This window comes from Lactuca virosa, chromosome 1 (assembly GCF_052849685.1).
Source record: "Lactuca virosa cultivar CGN04683 chromosome 1, Lactuca_virosa_CGN04683_v6, whole genome shotgun sequence".
In the NCBI taxonomy this organism is placed as follows: domain Eukaryota; kingdom Viridiplantae; phylum Streptophyta; class Magnoliopsida; order Asterales; family Asteraceae; genus Lactuca; species Lactuca virosa.
Genome location: NC_136426.1, coordinates 182,042,042 through 182,059,983, shown reverse-complemented (window position 1 = coordinate 182,059,983; position 17,942 = coordinate 182,042,042). Strand labels below are relative to the sequence as shown.

General features: G+C 33.1%; 1 protein-coding gene and 1 pseudogene across 4 annotated transcripts; one reads left to right on the top strand and one right to left on the bottom strand.

Moving 5' to 3' along the window:
- Positions 1–7,565: 7,565 nt before the first annotated feature.
- On the bottom strand, positions 7,566–9,879 carry LOC145162385 (pre-mRNA-splicing factor SLU7-like; annotated as a pseudogene). Its single transcript, XR_013739069.1, has 6 exons — positions 9,741–9,879; positions 9,537–9,649; positions 9,055–9,460; positions 8,839–8,974; positions 8,496–8,748; positions 7,566–7,984 (listed from the first exon to the last, which is right to left on the bottom strand). The product of XR_013739069.1 is annotated as a pre-mRNA-splicing factor SLU7-like (transcript).
- An 11-nt stretch (positions 9,880–9,890) lies between these two features.
- On the top strand, positions 9,891–16,838 carry LOC145162360 (disease resistance protein RPV1-like). Of its 3 annotated transcripts, none has more exons than XM_079081535.1 (8): positions 9,891–9,933; positions 11,483–13,136; positions 13,231–13,554; positions 13,638–14,558; positions 14,642–15,250; positions 15,546–15,628; positions 16,512–16,597; positions 16,694–16,838. In XM_079081535.1, exons 2-5 carry the CDS (start codon positions 12,147–12,149, stop codon positions 15,038–15,040), a joined length of 2,634 nt encoding a protein of 877 aa, XP_078937661.1. In that variant the 5' UTR covers positions 9,891–9,933; positions 11,483–12,146; the 3' UTR covers positions 15,041–15,250; positions 15,546–15,628; positions 16,512–16,597; positions 16,694–16,838. The 3 variants fall into 3 exon arrangements, with proteins under 3 accessions (XP_078937661.1, XP_078937664.1, XP_078937669.1); XM_079081538.1 differs by lacking the exon at positions 9,891–9,933 and adding an exon at positions 11,315–11,374; XM_079081543.1 differs by lacking the exon at positions 9,891–9,933 and having other exon boundaries at positions 11,416–13,136.
- Positions 16,839–17,942: the final 1,104 nt, after the last annotated feature.

Here is a 17,942-nt window from a genome sequence, read left to right as displayed (position 1 = left end):
TTCTAAATATATCCCTCGGGTAGATTGTCTAAGTCATACCATTATATATGTTACATGCACAAATAATAAATTGAATCTAATTTAACTTATTTTTAATTACCATAGTGAGAATATATAAAACATATCATAAGAATATTCATCATTCGGGATTATTAGCTTGATCATTTATTTAGTTGACCAATAGTTTTAAATGAATGGTAACCATTAAGTTTGTTCTTATTTAGATGGACCATATAATTAAATTAATTAAACAAAGATAAGTATTATTGAGACCAATAACTAAATTAAGGTAGACAAAATTGTAAAAATGGTCGGTTTTTCATTTTATGTGGCTAAGGTCCAAACTTTTAAAAAGTTGTTGATTTGGTTCTTTCCAACATGTTTTGTTGTGGTTTTAGTCCCTTGTCTGTTAACTTTAATAGTTTTGCTGTTAAATTTTTTAAAATGACTATTTTACTCGCAGGATTTATTTCTGCAACCAAACTACAATGATCATTTCTACATATCTTCTTTTTATTTTTTCTAAATTTTTATATATTAATAAATGTTGTTTTAATATATATTATTTATATATTAATAAGTATTGTTTTATTAGATTATTAATTTCTTTAAATTAATTTTTTAAAATTTCTTTGTTATCGAATATTTTAATTGGATTATTATATATGAATCAATATTACTTTTAATATATACTATTTATATATTAATAAATATTATTATATTGTATTATTAATTTATTTTAGTTAATTTTCTTTATTGGAGTAATTCTTTTTTATTGGATTATTATATATTAATAAATATTATTTTTAATTTATAATATTGATATCCTAATAAATAATACATTATCAAATTATTAATTTCTTTTAATTAAAATTTTTAATTCCTTTTTTTGAATTAACTCCTTTTTATTTGAATATTACTTTTAATTTATTATTTTCTTTATATAATAAATAATATCTACTATATTATTAAATTATTTTTATTGTATGATATTAATTCTTTTTACTTTTGTTAGTTCCACCACAAAGTTGTTAGAATACACAAAAGCACCGACTCTCATCAACGAAAATCGTCGGGATCACCGCCAAACACCTTAATCGGAGGTTCGACGTAAACCCTATTAACTTTTTTCCACTAGTAACCACCTACGACAACCTCTTCACAACCAATTGGAATCCTCCATATCCCACACAATGTGCAACAAACTCTTATAAACATTAAAAATGGTGGTGGTGATCAAGTGATGGTAGTGGTGTTATCGCAAATGACTATCATCCTCGTTGGTTGGAAAAGGTTGGTGAGTTTCTGTCCGACCTCCGGTAAAGATGTATTGTGGTGATCTCGACGATTTTCGATGACGAGAGACAACGCTTTTGCATATTCTGACGACTTTGTAGTGGAACTAATAAAATGAAAAAGAATTAATAGTATACATTAAAAATAAACTAATAATCTAATAATCCAACAAAATAGTATTTATTATATAAAGAAAATAATAAATTAAAAGTAATATTCAAATAAAAAAATTATTCGAAAAAAGAAATTTAAAAAACTTAACAAAAGAAATTAATAATCCAATAATATAATATTTATTAGGATATAAATATTATATATTAAAAATAATACTTTTTAATATATAATAATCTAATATAAAAGAATTACTCCAATAAAAAATTATTTAAAATAAATTAATAATCCAAAAAGTACTTATTAATATATAAATAGTATACATTAAAATTAACATTTATTAATATATAATAATCCAGTTAAAATTCCAATAATAAAAAAATTAAAAAAGTTTAATTAAAAGAAATTAATAATCTTATAAAATAATATTTATTAATTTATAAATGTTATATATTAAAAATAACATTTATTAATATATAATAATTCAAGAAAAATAAAAAAGAAGATACGTGGAAATGGTCCTTGTAGCTTCGTTATAAAAATGGTCCGAACATTTATTCATATATAATAATCCAATTAAAATTCCAATAATAAAAAAATTTAAAAAGTTTAATTAAAAGAAATTAATAATCTTATAAAATAATATTTATTAATATATAAATGTTATATATTAAAAATAACATTTGTTAATATATAATAATTCAAGAAAAGTAAAAAAGAAGATACGTGGAAATGGTCGTTCTAGCTTCGTTATAAAAATGGTCTGTGAAGGTAAAACAATCAATTTAAAAAGACAAAACTGCACAAATGGTCTCTGTGGTATATCGAAAATTGCCACTTTGGTCCAAAAATGTTTGGACTAGCACCAAAGGTCTAAAGTTTTCATTTTGGTGCGAGTTTGGTCCAAAAATTTTGAAACTTTTTATAATGACGGATTTGCCCCTGCTAATATGATTTTATCTTTTTTTTCTTAATTATTTTTCTAATTTTCAGCTTTAAAAAAAACAAGAAAATAAAAATGAAAACAAAACCCACCCCTACTACCACACCCACCCACTATCTCTTTAACATATATATATATATATATATATATATATATATATATATATATATATATATATATATATATATATATATATATATATATATATATATATATAAAAGTTCAAATGAAGACAGTAAATAAAGTGAGGACGTGAAGACACTACTTTTATGTTATTATTCTGCCATGAATCTTCTATATACTGTCTTATGTCTTTATTCGGTAATGAATATATGAATAATCATACGCCAAATATTCACATTAGAATTACAAAATGGAACATATATGTAAAATTACTAGCAGAATAATAACATAAAAGTAGTGTCTTCACGTCCTCACTTTATTTACTGTCTTTATTTGAACCATGCCCTATATATATATATATATATATATATATATATATATATATATATATATATATATATATATATATATATATATATATATATATATATATATATATACTAGGGGAAATGACACAAATGTCCAACGATGTTTCTAGGGTTAGTCCATTTAGTCCCTAAGCTTTTTTTGTTGCTTTATAGGGACATAAGGTGGATCTTAACCGGTTTGATTTGTAAAGTCTCTATTCCTTGGTAATCAAAGCCCAAAGATCTACGAATTAGCCCATGCTTAACTAGCCAAGCTTCTTATTTAATCCCTTGAACCTAGAATAGCCAGTTTTATATGTCACGTAATCAATTCAATATGATGTGGCTCTTGTAGTCTTGCTACAGTAACATTAACATATTTACTCCTTCCCCTTTTATCTACTTCACCTTAAAGAAGCCCTTCAGAACCTGGACTTGGTGGTCTTTGGTAATTAGAGAACTCGATTTCAAGGGGAACATTGTTGACAAATGTCAATAACTCCTTTGAAATTCCAGATTAAACCAACTTAGTATTTGCGATTTTAGAGTTTTCTCCATTGATGACTTCTTAGTGTTCTTGTTTCATATTTCAGATTTCACTCAAATCTAAGCTTATGAAATCGGTTTTATGCACTAAAATTGGTTTCGATTGTTACAGTTGAATTAATTTTTGTATTTCCTATTAATTTTTTTGATAACCAAAATCTCTGGATCGATGATACATTTTGTTCTTCCTGTGATTGCTTTTCAAAAAACAAGTTCATACGTTTGTTTTGATAACGGAAGCAGACTCCTTTCAATTTATCGATTTTTAGGTTGTATGGATTGAGGTTCGAAATTCATATAACAACTTCATTAGCATCTCGATGGTTAATTGATGAAATTATTTATGGGTTCTTTCAATGGTTCTTGAACGGTGTTGTAATAATTCAGAATTGGGGACAAAATAGCTTGAGGGGCATCTTAGGAAAGTTACCTTTTTATGCCGTTTTTGTGTTTATTTAGGATTCTGTTAGTATAAATAGGGATAATGTTTATGTTAATTTCATTCAGTTTTCATACGTTAAAGCTAATATACTTGCAGTTGAAGTAAATTCCCAAAATTTCATTTTTCTTCTCTTGTTCTTGTTCTTGCACTGTTCCTCTTTCATTCGATTTTATCCGTTTTGTGATTCCTTTGTTCTGGTGCTTTGTTTGTATGATATTCTCATAGAATCAAGAGAATTGATTCTCAAATAACACTTCTGTCCGGTTAAAGCTTTTTCATTCTTTAGAATCAAGTGAATTAATTATGCATAATATCATTCTTAAAGAATCAAGCAAGTTTGATTACAACAGAGGGACTTTCGAATTCTGTTGACCGGTTTTTCCTTGGTTTTGAGTTTCGTTCGATTTGATGGAAAATGAAGATACGTCAAAATTATTTTTTGTAAAAGCTAAGATCCCAGTAACAAGAAAGTAGAAATTAGCGACAATGATTTTGGGAGAAATGCTATTGGTGTGTACTTTGTTAATCTCACATAATTATCGGTGTAATCAGAACATGACAACATGATTTTGATGTTTACTAATGTGTATCAGGTAACATGTAACATGATTGAGGAATATGAGATGGGGAAGAAGATGAATAGTACTAGGTTAAGGAATAATTGGTCAACAAACATCTGATGTGGCAAAGGGGTAACCGGATGACCCCTTCATTTTGCCCAAAAGGACCTAATCGACCCGACAAAATGTAATTCATTCCCTTATAAAGCCATAAAATAAGTTAAGTGGCTAAATGGATAAATCCTAGAAAGTTTATAGAGCATATATGTAATTTTCCCTATATACTACCCATCTCTTGTCACTGAAAACCACCGCCTCCTGCCAAAAACCACTGTCACCCGCATTCCGGTGCCACCCTCTCTCTCTCTCTCTCTCTCTCTCTCTCTCTCTCTCTCTTTCTTTTATGTTGTTTTTATCACCTTCTTTATATCTTTGTGTCTCTTTTGCTGCTATAATTGTCAGAGCACTCAAAATGCTTGTTGAAAGGAGGGTTCAGATCTACTGTTTGAAAACCCTAATCGGCCGGTGGTGGTGGTGGTGGTATTTACAGATATGGAAAATAGAGAAGACGGAGGGACGTCTCCGATGGTGGACAAACCGAGAAAGGTATCGAACGAACTACGACCGTCGGAGTAGGACCAAAAGATCGTGGTGGAATCTAAATTTGTTCATCGGACGAAGACGATGGCGTTGTCCTCCTTCCCAAACGACGAAGACGATGTCGATATCCACCATTAGAGATGTGCAACTGTCTTCCCCGACGAAGTGTTGGTCGATGAAAGGTTTTCTGACAGTGCCAGATATGTTCATTACCAGCGAGAAGGGCCTGGCTAGGGCCGTTGCAGCGTCGTTGACTTATGTGTCTCAATTTTCTAGCTCCGATCTGTGTTTGTGAAGGATTGAGCAACCCGTTGCTAGGTGGCGAAGATGTGGATCCGAGTGTTTCTTTTTCGTTGGATCTGTGTCTCTTCATCTCCAACCTATGTCACTCTTCATCTCCTTAGTTTCAGTTATGTCTTTTCATCTCCTTCCTACCGGCGACAACTTCAACTTCAACTTCAGGTGGTGGTGGTTGTGCTACCGGTGGTGGCTTCTGGTGGTAGTGGTAGTGATTGTGCTTCACCAGTGATGTTGTGTTAAGTGATTGATGTTCACAAAAATAAAAAAGGCAAATAAAGGGGATGGTGTTTACATTTTCTTTTTTTAATAAATAAAATTAATAAAAAACTAAAAAAGAAAATACCAAGGGAAAAGAAGTCTAAACAAAGTTGTAAAATGGTAACCGTAAAAAAGGAAATAAAGAATTATGAGCGAATTTATAACATAAAAAGCGTTTGGATTATATTTGTAAAAAAATTCCAAGTTTTGAGGATTCCTAATAAAATTTAAAACCTAAGCTAAAAATGTAAAATTGAGATATGAGCTGTGATAGTAGGTAGAAAAACAAAACTCAAAAACATAGTTGGCTATATTTTCATATTATTTTTTATATTTGTTAGTACAGATGGATAATCGCAGGGTTCTGCAACGTCCTCCAACTCGCTGTCTGGTCATTTTGACTTTCTATGCGGGACAAGCTGAAGACTTCATCAATTGACCTTTTCTCCAAAAAAAAAACAATTTAAGCCCTTTAATATTAACCCTATTATAAAATTTGCACTGCCTTTTTCAATTGACTTCTTCTCCTAATATGTTTACTTGAAAGAATAAAAGGAAAAGCAACACCTCTGATTCCTGAAACCATTTGATCTGTAGATTTCAGTCATCTTCTTTCTCAGCTTCGTCACTGTTGGTTCATCCTCTATATATCATCGCTGCTTCAGGTCTCCTTTTCTTCCTGTAGGCAGGTAACTATATATGAAGCCACATTCTTACAAGTTAGTTTCAGATATTGTTTGACAATTTCCACTAGTGCAGAATGATGAACAGAAGTTCTTGCACAATGGGAAATTCTTCAACCCTTCAAAATTGCCTCTTAAATTCCTTTATATTTTCTAATCTATAAACACGATTTTTTTTTTTTCGTTTAATTCTTTTTAAAGGATGTTATCTGATCCATAATTGTAAGCTAGACCTTCGTAATGAACAAGCTTCAATATTTGATTTTTCAAAATGGGTGTTTAACTTTGAACTTTCATCTAGTATAGAGTTTGAAATTGAACCCTTTTGTTAGTTTCATAAACATATCATATTAACAAACCTACGAATTTTAGTTGATGAAATCCTTCAAATATGATGATACTAGATCTAGTAATAGAAAATTTAAAATTTAAAAAGGTTGTTGCTAATTTTGGGGACCTGTATGTCTAAAAACTTTTTTTGCCGTTTGGATCTTCAAATTACTTGGTTGTTGATATTTAGTGAAAGCTTGAAATTGCCTATATCTTATGCAACGCCTTTCATGGGAGGCAATTGTGGATCTTGTAGTTTTATGGAGAATGGTATTTGGTGTAGATTTGTTGATATTTAGTTAATTAAATCAAAATAGGAACGTGCACTCAAAACAACCGAGTTTAGCACTAATTAAACTATGAATGGCCTCTGAACACAAAATATTAAATCGACGTTTAAAACACACATATAAAAATTATGCAATATATAGCTCCAACATCAACTCTAAACTCAAGGTTTGGGGATAAATATTGGCATATTAACACAATTAGAGTTCATATAATGAGATTTAAACATTTTCTAGGCGTATTAGTTCACAAGGAAAAGTTTGGAGATGCATATGTATTGTATTTTAACACTACTAGAAACATGAGTTTTAGAGACGGACGAATCCGTCTCAAATCCGTCGCTAAATATCATTTGCGACGGATCAACCACAAACATACTCCATAGCGAATTAAAGGGTGGCTAATAACATAGCGAGGGATTTAGCGATGGATTAGTTTTCTCTTGCGACAACCTTAGCGACAGAATATCCATAGCAAAATGGCACTTAATACTGTTGTTTAGGACATTGGCGACAAAACCTAATAACAACATTCTGTTGCTAATCCCTTGCAAACCTCTATATCTGTTTTTTTTTAATCCGTCGCTAATCCCTCTCAAACTTTAGATGTGATTTTTTTTTTCTTTCCTTCGATGATCTCTCGCAAATTTAAGATGTCATTTTTTTTTCTTTCCGTAACTATTCCCTTGCAAATAGATAATATCATAGTTTTGTTTGTTTTGAATCTAAAACAAAATAATACCAAAAAATCAAATAATTATATAATCCCAAAACAAATATTAACATTTAAATACCAAAAACATCCAATGATTATGCAATCCAAAACCAAACTTTAACATTAAAATACAAAAAGAATCTAACCATCAAAGTTTACCAAAACATCCATAAACATCAAATATCAAAGTTCAACATTGATTGATATTTGATTTCAAAGTATAATGTACGATAATTCTAAATTTCCTCTCATATTTTGCATTTCCGCTTACACCTTCTCCATTGTTTGATATCTTGCGTCCAAAAGAAAGATCAGAATGGAATTGGATTCCAATTCCCATTCAATCCCATGGAATTGGGAGAACCAATTTCCACTTAGTTTTTCCTGCAATGGAAGGAGACTTGGTTGCTTGATGTCTTCATGCTTTTTGCTAGATTCAGGGTCTTTGTTGGAAGCAATGCTTTTCTGTTGATGAAAAAGAGATTAGTGTCTACTCATTTGAAACCAAATGCGAGACTGGAATGGAATTAAATTCCGATTCCAACCAAAAAGCAAATACACATAAACATAAACATCAAATTTGTAATCTCTTAAACATAAACATGAAATTTGTCTTGCCATGGGCCCTTCTTTGATTGCATGCAACCGCCTTTATCAACTAAAATTTGAGTTACAAATACACGTAACAAGATGTATGTTCTAAGGGTCATTGCTTAGATGGAATGGAATGGACAAAGGAATGGAATGAACAAGGTAATATAAGGCAAATAATAAATTTGAGGTTTGATCCGGAAAAAAACACAAAATATAAGGACTTTTATGAGATTAACCCTAAAAAGAATTTCATTGAGCATAGTATTAAAACCCAAATAACTTTACAATAAAAACAACAGTTTTTTAGTTATATTCATACCAAAATTTGTAATTTAATGAAAATATAAAATATAAAAATACCTGGCCTTTGATGATTCTTCCAGCACGATCATATTCAACTTCTCTTTCACTTTGGCCCAATAAAAGCTCTCTTGGAAGAGCCTCGTCAGCAGCTACATTCCCATATTTCTCAACAATTCTTATACAACAATTCAGCTTGTGAAGGAGCAGCTTGCATATGGACATCATTGCCCTTCTCAAATGCTTCCCATGGATGTATGTTCAGTTCCTTGAACTCCAATGCTTGTCCACTTACTCTATTCTGGTTATCCCCCTGCAATTCAACAACATATAATAATATTAATTTTTGAGAAAATATTTATAATAAATAAATAAAGATAAATCAATAAAGATTATTACTCACAGCATAGAACTTCTCATTTGGATCCATATCCGGAAGCGGATCCTCACGCATGGATCGAGTTTTCAGATCATAATGTGCAGAGTTTACATCAAGATTCAGAAGGTATTTTGTTGTATCTTCTCGAATTCGCAGATTCCTGAACATAGGGGTAAAAAAGGAATTACAAATGTAAAATCTTGGATGACAAAAAGTTTCTAAATATTTTTATTGACTCACCTAATAGTACCCGTGCTACCACCACCTGTAGTCCTGACACGTTTTTCCACATTTGCAAAATCCATCTGCTTACTCTCATCAACTTTGGCTTCATCAACTTTCAATGCATCTTCATTATCTTCATCATCACTAACAGCTTCTTCCACATTTTGAGTGTTACCCTTTTCCTCTAACTTCTTAAGTTGTTGATCTTTCAAGAATTTCTTTCTAGCTTCATCACGAGCTTCATATCGTTCAATCACATGAGCATAATATGTTGCATCATACCCATTCCACCTGTCTCTTTTTCCATCATAATCAAGCTCAAAAGTCACTATTTTCTCATCAGGTGCTATGTTTTTACTTGTCCATTTTGCCCCTAGCTTACGTGGCCTCTCCATGCATGTCTTGGTTGTGTGTTTCATAGCTCCACAAATTAAAACAATTAACAAATTTAGCAATCAAGTTATAAAAACTAGAAAAGTAAAATAAAATTTGCTTACTTTTCGCATGCACCCTTTCTGTACTTATCAGCTTGGTATATTTTTGCTCCTCTGTCATACCATGACTTTGTGTAATTGGGATCTGAATTCCATTTCCTTTGATGTTTTAAACTCTTCAGGACACAAAAAAGATGGTTTTACTTTTAGTTATATGGTTACATGATTAATGAGAATGCAAGAAAAAGAAAATGGAAAAAGGCGTACAGGTCTCTCTGCATTGAGATACCAAGGAGCAGATGACATATACTGAGGAATATGTGGATTAATTTCTTTTCCATCTTCATCAACTTCTACAGGAGCAAGCCCAGCTTTTCGGGCTTCTTCAAGTTCCATCTGTTTCCTGTGATCCTCCCTGGATTTGAAAGCCACTGCAATCAAAATGAAGATGGTGTGATTGGTGAGAAACTTATTTTCAAGTTAAAACAGACTCTTAATTTAGATTACATAATGGTAACAGTTTTAGGAGTTTTACATGATGAAGTTCTGATTTTCTTGTGAACCAATGAACATTAATCGTGTTCCCACTTCTATCCGAAGTGAATCCTACATGTAGCCGCTATAACAGGGGCAATTTAGTCTTTTAACTTGTTAGATAATAAAGTCAAATTGGTTACTATCACATACCTGATGAATATCTCCCATGAAATGAGAAAGAAAGAGCAGCGCTTCTGTGAGATTATCTGCAAATATATATATATATATATATATATATATATATATATATATATATATATATATATATAATGTTTTTCATCTTCAAAATTGATAAAATCTAGAAGCAAAGAATCAGATGAAGAAATTTGTGAAATTAATTACACTGAGATGTTTATTTGCCATAGTCGAGTAGCTGAGTGGTGTAGTTGTTAATTGCTCCGGCAACACATCTTCTGGCCACTCCATATATTCTTGTCGTTTTGACATTAAGCCCCTTGTCAAATGCCTACACCCGGTACCAAATTCATATCATACAAATTCATCCTGTGAGATTATTAAATTGTAATAGGAAAAACAAAATGTACGTCAACAACAAGAAAACCCTAGGAATACCAAAATTAAGGAGTTATGGAAGGCAGAGCTTAGAAAAACGATTTCTGATTTGATCTAAAATGAAAGAGAAGAAAGAAAGCTACATGAAAATAGAACTTATAGACAACCAGAAACCAGACTAGGAAGGTGATGAAGGCTAGAGTTTACGATAAATGATGAACCAATAGACCAATTGTTGTTGCAGGGAAACGGCGAGTCAACGAGGAAAGCATATGGACCGAGAGGAAAGCAAGAGATGATGTGATTTATGAGGTTTTCCTATACTTTTCAAGTATACTTCAAAGAGGGACGACGCAGGTGGACGGTGGTGGAGGTGATTTTCCGGGCGGAGGAGGAATTTGAGTCGACAGAGGTCGATTAGGGCTTTTGGAGAAAATTGTTTAGAGTTTGGGAATGAAAATAAAACGAGGGAAAGAAAAAAGAAAGAAAAGCGGGGAATGAAAAAAAAGGAGGCGTCCATTTCTGTGAGCGATTGGCGAGGGATGGGAAAAAAAGGCGTGTGATTTTTAGTAGTCCGTCGTTGTTCCCTCACTAAAATGTTTTAATTTGCAACGGATTAGCGAGAGACCGATTTTGTCGATAAATTCTTGCAATTCAGTTGTTGATCCCTCGGTAATACCTCTCTAAAAGTCTATAAGTATTTTGGTTGAAATATTTGTGCGTTCCGTCGCTGATCCCTCGGTAATTCGTCACTAATTAGCTACGGATAGAATCCGTAGCTAATTCCGTCGCTGAAGGTTATGTTTCTAGTAGTGTAATTAGCTAAAAGTTTAATTTTGAAGAATTCAAAGGTATTAATATTATTATTATTATTCCTATTAGCATTATTGAGGTTTAAATTCTTTGATGAGAGTTACGTTGCATATTGTAAATACTAATAATTTGGATTTTTTTTGTAGAGGCATTATGTACTGAGATCCTGACATTGAAGCACAAGTGAGGAAAGCCGGTGAAACCGACTTACATTATCAATAATCTGTGGGGGAGTTTCAAAGCTTACTTAGATATACCCTTAAGTTCAAATAAATACTCAAAATCGTGGGAAGGGTAAAGAGTCATCAACACATAACTCATAATGGTTGTTCTCTCTGAACTTCCAGAAGGATCTTCGTCTTTTTCATCAACTCATGGCCATAGTTCACTAACTCATGGTCATGATTCATCAACTCAGGATCATAGATATGATGTATTTTTAAGTTTTAGAGGTGTTGACACTCGTCTTCGTTTTACTAATTATCTTTATGAGGCCCTTATTGATGCAAACATCACTACCTTCTTGGATGATGAAGAGATTGATACAGGGGAAGATCTGAAACCAGAATTGGAAAGTGCAATTAAGGCATCTCGGGCTTCTATTATCATCTTGTCTAAGAATTACGCTTCTTCAACATGGTGCCTTGATGAATTGGTGCTGATCCTTGAGCAGCGTAGATTACATGTATCCTTACAGACGAAGTTTATTGAAGAAATTATAAAGGACATCTACCGTAGATTACATGTATCCTTACAGAGTGTTCGACTAGTACTTATTGGTATGGACTATTCCATTAACTTCATCACCTCATGGTTGAAAGATGGATACTCACTATTTATGGTATAGGAGGGATCGGTAAGACATCTTTAGCCAAACACGTCTATGAGATATATTCTTGTGAATTCCACAAATGCAGTTGTATTGAAGATATCAGTAGGATATGTGATGGAAAGTTTAATGGGTTGCTTGATTTACAAGAACAACTATGCAATGGCATTTCAAAAACAAGTTCAATTAAAGTTCATGATGTTTCAATATATACCTCAAAGATAGAGAATGCATTGGCCCGTAAAAGGGTGTTTCTTGTTCTTGATGATATTAGTAATCTTGTTCAGTTGGATGCATTACTTGGAAGCAAGGGTTTTCATCCTGGAAGCAAAGTTATAATAACAACAAAGGACAGATGGTTGACAGAGAGTTGTGCACTATTCAAAACAAACATTAAACCCAAGCATGTAGAACACTTCCTTGAAGGATTACATGAGAATGAATCACGACAACTTATGTTTTCACATGCATTCACTTGTAACCATCCCAAGGCAGGTTATGAAGAGGTTTTCGATGAGCTTGTGAAGTATTGTCAGGGACATCCATTGGCTCTTGAAGTTTTGGGCAAGTCTCTGCATAATCGGGATATGGCTTACTGGGAAGGGTTCATGGAAGGGCTAAAGAAAGAAGTTAGTTCCCCTGTAAATAATGTCTTGAGAATGAGTTTCGATTCTTTGCCATCTAAAAATGATAAGGACTTGTTTAAGCATATTGCTTGTTTTTTTGTTGGAATAGATAGATATGTTAGCGAAACAATATTAGAGGCATGTGATATAAACACAAGATCCGGAATTACGAATCTCATTGATAAATGTCTTCTTAGTATTGGATGGAATAATGAATTGAAGATGCATCAATTGGTTCAAGAGATGGGAAGATTTGAAGTAGGTCAAGAGTCACCTAACAAGCCATGGAAGAGAAGTCGATTATGGTGTCATAAGGAGTCATTCAGAGTGTTGAAACAAAAAAAGGTAAGAAGCCATTATGCTTTTAGTAGCGTGCATGTCCAAAATACTTTGTATTGCCTAATTTGTTTATTTGCATTCTGTTTCTGTTTCTTCTTAGGGTAAGGGAAATCTTCTAGGCCTTTCCCTTGACATGCGCATGCTTGAGAAAGAGAAGTTGGGAGCATCATATGAGCTGAAAACAGATGCATTGAGTAACATGGATAGTCTTATGCTACTACAACTCAATTATGTGCACATGCATGGGTCTTATGAGAACTTTCCAGGGGAATTAAGATGCCTGTGTATGCATGGGTTTCCTTTAAAGTCTATACCTTTAAACTTACCTATAGAGAATGTTGTTGCTCTTGACATGTCATATAGCAATATTGAATCATTTGTCAGTTGTTATAGTAATCCACAACAACTTGAGAAGAGGAAAAAGGTAAACTTATCTTCATTTGTTATTCATGCATGTGAGTGGATAGATAAAATTCAATACTATACTAACTTATCTCCGTTTTGAAGTTGGATGGATTCTTCTTCGAAGAGAAAATGTTGTTTGGTTCACTGAAGATTCTTAATTTAAGTTACTGCAAACAACTTCATAGTGTTGGTGATTTTGATCAATTCCCTGCGCTTGAGATGTTGATCCTTAGAAATTGCATTGGTTTGCTTGATGTTTGTGAATCAATTGGGCAATGTGTTAAACTTGTTCTAGTTGATCTGAGCTACTGCAAGAAGCTTGAAAAACTTCCAAGAATTATAGGCATGTTAAAGAAGGTTAAAACAATGTTGTTAGATGGTTGTAATCTTGGTGAATCTCGAATCAAGAATATGGATATGGATTTATTGGATACTTGCACTGTTAACAACATTGGTATAAACAGAAGAACCTCTTTCTATGCCTTTATGGGTGCTATACCACATGATTTGAAGTCCATTGCAATGTCTTTACCGAGGTCTTTAGTAAGTTTGTCACTTGCAAAGAACAAGTTGTCTAATGAATCCTTTCCCATGGACTTTAGTTGCCTATCCATGTTAAAGGAGTTATATTTAGATGGCAATCCTATCAATTCCATGCCCAATTGTGTGAGATCTCTTCCTAGACTTGAGATACTCAGTATGGGGAAGTGTAAAAAATTGAAGTCAGTCGAGTATCCTCCACGTACACTAAGAGAGTTGTTTATTAATCCTGATCATGTTTTGTATCGTACAGAAAAAGTTGTATTTGATCCTGAAATGTCCCCACTCCAGTTATCAATAAGATGGATAGGTTACGCATCTTGGATAGTTCACGCACTTGGTTCTTATGAAATTGAAGGCTTGGTGAAAATCCAAGCAATGGTGAGTGTTGAGGAAAAGGTATTACGTAGCTTGGGCTGGAGTAATTTAGACTTCCTTAACGAAAGATGCGTGGGAACTAATTCTTCAGAATCTGAAATCAAGGTTTTGTCTAGTTAACTTAAATGTCTGTCTTTATGTCAGTATAATTGTTATGGTGATTAATTAAGGTGGGTTGTATTTGGCAGGTGATGATTTATGAATTTGGAATATTTAGCACAAGGTATGAGGCAAAGGTGATGCCAAGTTGGTTTAGGCATAGAAGCTTGGGGTCATCAATATCATTTACCATCCCATCATCATCTCCAAACAACCTCCTTATAGGACTCAACTTCTGCTCTGTGCAGACAAGGCAAGTTTTGGATGAGTTGCCTCCATTCAACCTTACACCAATGATCACAATTAGTAATATAACAAAGAACTACATATGGATGTACGAACGTTACAGGGATGAATTTAGTCCAAATCAAAATTGTAGGGTGGTGTTAAGTCATTGGATGTTTGGTATGAATGAGATGGAAGGTGGTGACCTGGTTACCATTACTGTTACAAATCTAGATAATGAAGTTGTAAAGAGTGTGGGGTGAGTCTTGTGTATGAAGATGGAGAGAAGAAGGATGAAGAAGAAGATGTGTTGGGTTATTACAAGTCATGGAATCACATAATTGGTGGAGATCTCTCTCCTTTTCAAACAACAACAGGACAATACCTCCTAAACAACAAGCGGTTTTTTTATTATGGCATTACATTGTATCCATATCATCGTCAATTCGTTCCGGATGGCCCAAACTTTCAAGGTAACCCATGACCTCTACTATAAGAGTTTCATATAACCCAAATCGACCCATTTAACATTGATTTTATTGACCTCTACTATAAGAGTTTGTTTTAATAAAATATGAAAAATAAAATTTCTACTTCTAACTTTTAAATGAATCGACCCAAGTAGTGATCCGTCTCAATGTGTCTATGTTAACTCATTAAGTCTTGATATGTTGGGTCACATAAATATATCAGGACCAGTACAAATTACTTTTTCCAAGTGGATATTTGTGAGTAATAATTAACACATAACTGTTTATCTGTTTTCAGCACAAAAGGAAAAGTGTTGGTTTAGAGCTTTATCCCCCAGGAAAAAGAAACCTGACATACTTGGTCATGGTCATGCATCTGAGGTATACTTTTTTGACACCCAAACCTTTCTCTCATCACATGAATAAAGGCATACACATCTATATTATATATATATATATATATATATATATATATATATATATATATATATATATATATAATATTTTTGACACCCATGCCTACCCATTAACCGGATAACGCATCAGACCATCCATGGATAACTAATTCCTTCATTTAGGGCTCTAAATTCCGTGTTTTTGGTTGTTATAGGTCTTCTGGTTTTTATTTAATTCAGTTCTATCTTCCCTCAAAATCTTATACAATGCCTCTATCGTACTTCATTACTGCAGTCTTAGTCTTTGCCTGAAGGGCCTCTTTATGAATTTGTGGAACTTGTTTTTTTAGAAAATCCAAAATTTCATCGCATGTTTTGGAACTCAACTTTCCTCAGCTTCTATCTCTGGTTAATTTGCCACAAATGCACTGGGGTTTGCTTCATAGTTTGTATTTCCTCCAATAAACTTTATATAATTTTGAACTATTATTTAACTACTGGAGATCTATGAGTTCCCTCTAATCAATGGCAATTATCCACCACATTGTGTTGCACTTTGAACAATCAGTTTTCGTGCTATGCTATGTCTCCATGTATTGATAAATTGATAAAATCTTTAGATGTTTAGATTACAATTCTCACTGTTTGACCTCCTAGACTAGACATATAATTAAATTTTTCTCTCTTTTTATTCACTTGAAGCCTTTTCAACTTGCTAACAAGCATACTACACAAGTCAAGGGTTTCAGTTAGTGACTCTGTAGCTAATGCTTTAAAATTGCTGTATTCGTTTTCATAGCATTTTGTATTATATTGTGCATATACTTTGTGAGATTTTATAATTTTTTTTTCTTTTCCTTTATTCATAGGGTGAGGGGGAATCTTCTAGGTCCCGCGCTTCAAATGAAAATGCTTGAGAAGGAGAGGTTGAATTACTGTCTGAATTCGAAACTCAGTGAGTTATATCCTAATTTTTTCTGGAAGAATTAAGATGGTTTGCTTGTTGTCACCTCTAGTAATGATTTATCTTTTTCTGTTTTTGTTTTGATAGTTGTATCTTTGAATGCCAAAAACAGGGGAAAACAATATGGATGGTTTTTTAGTTAATTAATACCACATGTAAGGAATATGATATAAGTCGTAATGTTGTTTTTATTACTTTTGTTGTTTTGTTGATTTGGTTCATGTGAATGAGAGAAAAGACTTGTTGATTCTGTTTGATTATACAACAGACACACAACGTCATAGTTTTTGTTCTCTTGTTTCCTTTTTCAAATTGATAGTCAACAAGAGATTATCATCGGAACCTTTTGTCATTTCCTTGTATAATTACTCAATTTTATAAGTTCATATAACACACAAGCGTTTCTCATTGGACATTTTGCTGTTTCCTTGTATGATTACTCAGGTTAAACTTTCTAGTAGAACACTTGGATTTCATATAACAATTATCATCCGTTAAAAAGTTCCATATTATAATTTTCATATATAAATGGAACTTAGTAAACATATTTCATTAGCATTTGTAAATACAATGCCATGAAGTCAATATTTCATGACATATGTGACAACTCGGAACTTTTATCCTGTACAATTGGTCAATCATATCGATAATTAAACTCAATTTTATCACCTTTTAACGTCGTTTAAGGGTTTGACAAAGCGTTCTAAGCCTCGTACAATCAAAGTTTGGGTCCTAGGTCGAGTAATGCCAAGTCATAGTTCAACATTCGGGCTATACACTCTCTCGGGAGGAGTGTACGGCCGTACACATGGGTGTGCGGCCGCACACCCACCCCTCAACCGTACACCCACCTCCATATAAAGGAGGAGACCCCTTCATTCACTCTTTTCCTCTTTTGGCTGCACACTACTTTCTCTCTCTAGAAACTTCATCCAAGAACACTCTAAGGGCCTCAAAAACGTGAAGTACTCCATCATTCAGCTTGTTATACTGGTAAGACACCTTGATCTAAGCCTAAAACTCTTCATGTTCTTCGTGTTCTTCATCACTTGAAGGTGTACGGCCGCACACCTTCATAAGGTGGCCGTACACACCTTAAAGACTCTCAAAAGTGAGAGTTTGGCCTCCATCTGCTAGTTGGACTTGGTATTGGCTTTGAAATACCTAAAAATCGACGTTTTGAGCATGAATGAAGAGTGTACGACCGTACACCCCCTCTGTACGGCTGCACACTCCCATGTACGACCGCACACATATCCTAGCTGCACACCCTGGCCGCACACACACTCTTATGGCCGTACATCTCTCTCGTTTGATCATATAGGGTCCCGACACT

What these genes read in the sequence shown, in the direction of transcription:
- LOC145162360 (XM_079081535.1), top strand. Translation starts at nt 12,147, where the DNA reads ATGGTTGAAAGATGGATACTCACTATTTATGGTATAGGAGGGATCGGT. An exon ending in GAGTGTTGAAACAAAAAAAG is followed by an intron (nt 13,137 to 13,230) that starts GTAAGAAGCCAT and finishes GTTTCTTCTTAG; the next exon opens with GGTAAGGGAAATCTTCTAGG. An exon ending in AACTTGAGAAGAGGAAAAAG is followed by an intron (nt 13,555 to 13,637) that starts GTAAACTTATCT and finishes TCCGTTTTGAAG; the next exon opens with TTGGATGGATTCTTCTTCGA.